The sequence below is a fragment of the Austrofundulus limnaeus genome, unplaced genomic scaffold (assembly GCF_001266775.1).
Source record: "Austrofundulus limnaeus strain Quisiro unplaced genomic scaffold, Austrofundulus_limnaeus-1.0 Scaffold123, whole genome shotgun sequence".
Taxonomy (NCBI): Eukaryota; Metazoa; Chordata; class Actinopteri; order Cyprinodontiformes; family Rivulidae; genus Austrofundulus; species Austrofundulus limnaeus.
Genome location: NW_013952525.1, coordinates 620,509 through 623,869, shown reverse-complemented (window position 1 = coordinate 623,869; position 3,361 = coordinate 620,509). Strand labels below are relative to the sequence as shown.

Here is a 3,361-nt window from a genome sequence, read left to right as displayed (position 1 = left end):
GATATATTTGGATTTAGATATATTTGGATTTAGATATAAGACATAATAAATAAATTTAGATTTAGGATTTATATTTAAGATACAGCCTCGCACTGTGACTGCTGGATATGGGCACCAGTGACCCACCCAACCCTGAAAAGGAAGAAGCGTGTACAGAAAATGGATGGATGGATTTAAGATACAGATATATATTTAAATTTAGGATTTAGATAATATACATATATTTAGATTTAGATATAAGATTTAGAAATAAATATAATATTTGTATATAGATATATGAAGCAGAAATAAATTCAATATAAACATTTAGATATAATATTTATATATAGATTTGATGTATATATTTAACATTTACCATTAAATATGATAAAAATGCACTAATTGTGTTTTTTTTTTTTGCCAGCATGAAATAAAATGAAAAGTTGGGTAGGATGGATGGATGGATGTGTAAGAAATATATTCGTGTTCAAAGGCTGAAGTCAATAGAAAACCACCATTGTTAAATGATATTATTGTTAGACGAAGTAAAACCATACAAAACCAGAATTCTGGAGTGAGGGTTTATTGCCCTTCAGATCTGACAGGAAACACACACTGCCCGTAAACCAGGAAATTGATCCATTTATACAGAGTCTTCAATGCCCGCGTTCGCCCCCTACTGACCTCTACGGCTGAATCACGGGCATTCATACACAATTCTCACCTACTGTTCTCATAACGGATAAATATGTGTTGTTATAGATATTTCGGACATGTAACTAATCTATATCAATTAACACATAATAGATTAAACATTATGAAAAGGAAAACCTAAAAATATAGTGTTGTGCTTTTAACATCAGTACTAATCTGTAATAACTATAAATTTCTTCGGATGGATGGATGGATGGATGGATGGATGGATGGATGGATGGATGGATGGCAGCACTTCTTAGACTTTCCAATACAAAGAACAAAAAATTTAAAAACATCCAGTCTAAGGAGAATTGTCCTTTTACTCAAGTTAGGAAAGTATTTTAGGGCAGTTTCTAAGATTTCAAGATCATCAGTTTATACTAATGTATGGAAGTAAAGTTTCTTTGGATGTCACCTGTTTACCTGGTTTACTTTTCCCTGTGATGTACAGAAATTGGTTAGGATGTTCAGGAATAACCCACACTAAAGCCTGCCATGATTGTTTCTGTGTACATTTATTTCACCTTTTTCTCTGATTTATTGCTGCCCTAATCATTCACACCAACGTGTTTCCTCCTTTAAGGTTACTTCTTAGAGTTCCAGGAGCCGCTCAACAACATCACTCACTTCCAAGGCCAGACTGCCACGCTGCATTGCAAAGTTGCAGGAAATCCTAGACCGTCAGTCCGTTGGCTGAAGAATGATGCCCCTGTGGTTCAGGAACAGGGACGCATAACCATTCGTAAGACAGAGACTGGATCAAAACTCCGCATCCAGGACCTGGACACAACAGACACGGGCTATTATCAGTGTGTTGCCTCCAACTTACTGAAAGTCATCTCTGCTACAGGTGTTCTTTATGTCAAGCTAGGTATGTTTCTCATCAGATAAGTCTGAATTTGTTTTAACTATAATAGTCAAATATTAATGATGGGTTTGTTCTTTCATCATCTCCTTACACTTACAGTAAGTTATGGATTGATAGCTTGGACAAAGAGGTTTTGTTATTTATTTTGTTGTGATCGTTTTTTTTAACTTAAACTGCAAATCTGTGGCTAGTTTCATGTCCATCAGTAAAGTTAAATGTGTCAATAATATGTTGTAAGATAAACTGTTTCATTTTGGATTTACAGGACAGATGCCCACCAAAGAGCCAGTTGAACCGTAAGTGAATGTTTTTAACGTTTATTAACTTCTACTGCCATGAAAGGTGGGCAGTAATTAAAGCGTGAGCAGCATTAGTAGTATTGGTGAATCAGGATGATGACTTTCTAATAAGAGCCGAGCACCAACAGCAAAGGCTACAATCCATTCAAAAATACTTACATCTTAAATGTTGATATTTACATTTAATTTTTACATTTAGATTTACACATTTAGATGTAAGATTTAGATTTAGGATTTAACATTTAGACATAACATTTAACATTTTGTGTTCACAGCTTCACATCATTTAATCACCAAAGTCATCTAAACGTGACTCAAGTTTTTACTAAAATCTGCTTAAAATACCTCAGTGAGTTTTATTGTTGTGCTGAACGTTTATTTTGTTTATGCAACATTTGCACAGAGGGAAACTGCTCTCCTAATGAATCAGAAAATTAACATTTTCTGTATCCGTGGGTGAAATTGCAAAAGATGCTAAACTTGAGTTTTGCACATCTGTGATTAAAAGATTTAAGCTACAAAATTTGATGTAGTGGTAATGCACAGCAAGTTAAATTCTACAAATTCTAAAATGTACATAAAACATGAATTACCAACAGTCAGATCAAATTTTTATTTTCATTCTTTTATTATTTTAGGCTGCAACTTAGTGTTTTACTTGTTTTTTTGGTAGCACCCTGAAGATTTTGAGTTGAAGTGAAAAATGTCCTCTGAAGAATATGAAGTTGAAAATCATTGCAATGCGAGGCTTGTTTACATCCCAGCATGCTGCTCAAACTGGGAACTGAGTACCCTATTGATCACAACTATGATAGTCAGATATAAAACAGCACTTCAGTAATAAGGCCTGTTAATGGTTGTCATCAACAAAATTTAAGTCTAAACCCAAACCAGCTGTTAAATGGATAGTCTGGTCATTTTTTCATTAACCTTTTTAATTAATTACTAATAGTCAACACCTTATTAGACATTAATCATAGAGCACAGAGTGGGGAGACAGAGTCAAAGTTATGTGTGTTAGACTTTATATGACATCCTTATAGTTTTGTCACTGTTTTTCAGCTGAACAATGTTACTGTTGCTGTGTAAATGTGTGTGTGCTGAGCACAGATCATATGCCAATAACACTGAGGCTGCATATACAGTGGGGTGCGAAAGTTTGGGCAGCCTTGCTAATTTTTTCTGATTTCTGATTTACAAATCATTGATTGTTTGGGAAAAATCAGTTAAATATATGATATAGGGCAGGGGTTCTTAACCTTTTTGACCTTGAGGCCCAATTCGTTGAACATAAAGTGGCACGAGGCCCAGTCAGACATTACCAATGTATGGATCAAAATGATAATTATTCTAAATCTTGGTTTAATTTTTATTGTATTTACATCATAACTAAACTATCATAACTAACATAACTAAATTAAATATACTTACAGTTTAAAAGCAAAACTCCTGTAAAATAATCACAAGACATGATTATAACAAACATTTTTATATTGTAACCTGCCCATAACAATTATTT

The 3,361-nt window shown here is 33.7% G+C and overlaps 1 protein-coding gene across 1 annotated transcript in view; it reads left to right on the top strand.

Moving 5' to 3' along the window:
• ror2 (receptor tyrosine kinase-like orphan receptor 2) overlaps window positions 1-3,361 on the top strand; it is a gene marked incomplete at its 5' end in the record, with an annotated part of 47,411 nt that overhangs the window by 35,592 nt on the left and 8,458 nt on the right. The window contains 2 exon segments of the mRNA XM_014015123.1: window positions 1,259-1,546; window positions 1,809-1,839. Coding sequence (XP_013870577.1) covers window positions 1,259-1,546; window positions 1,809-1,839 — 319 coding nt within the window.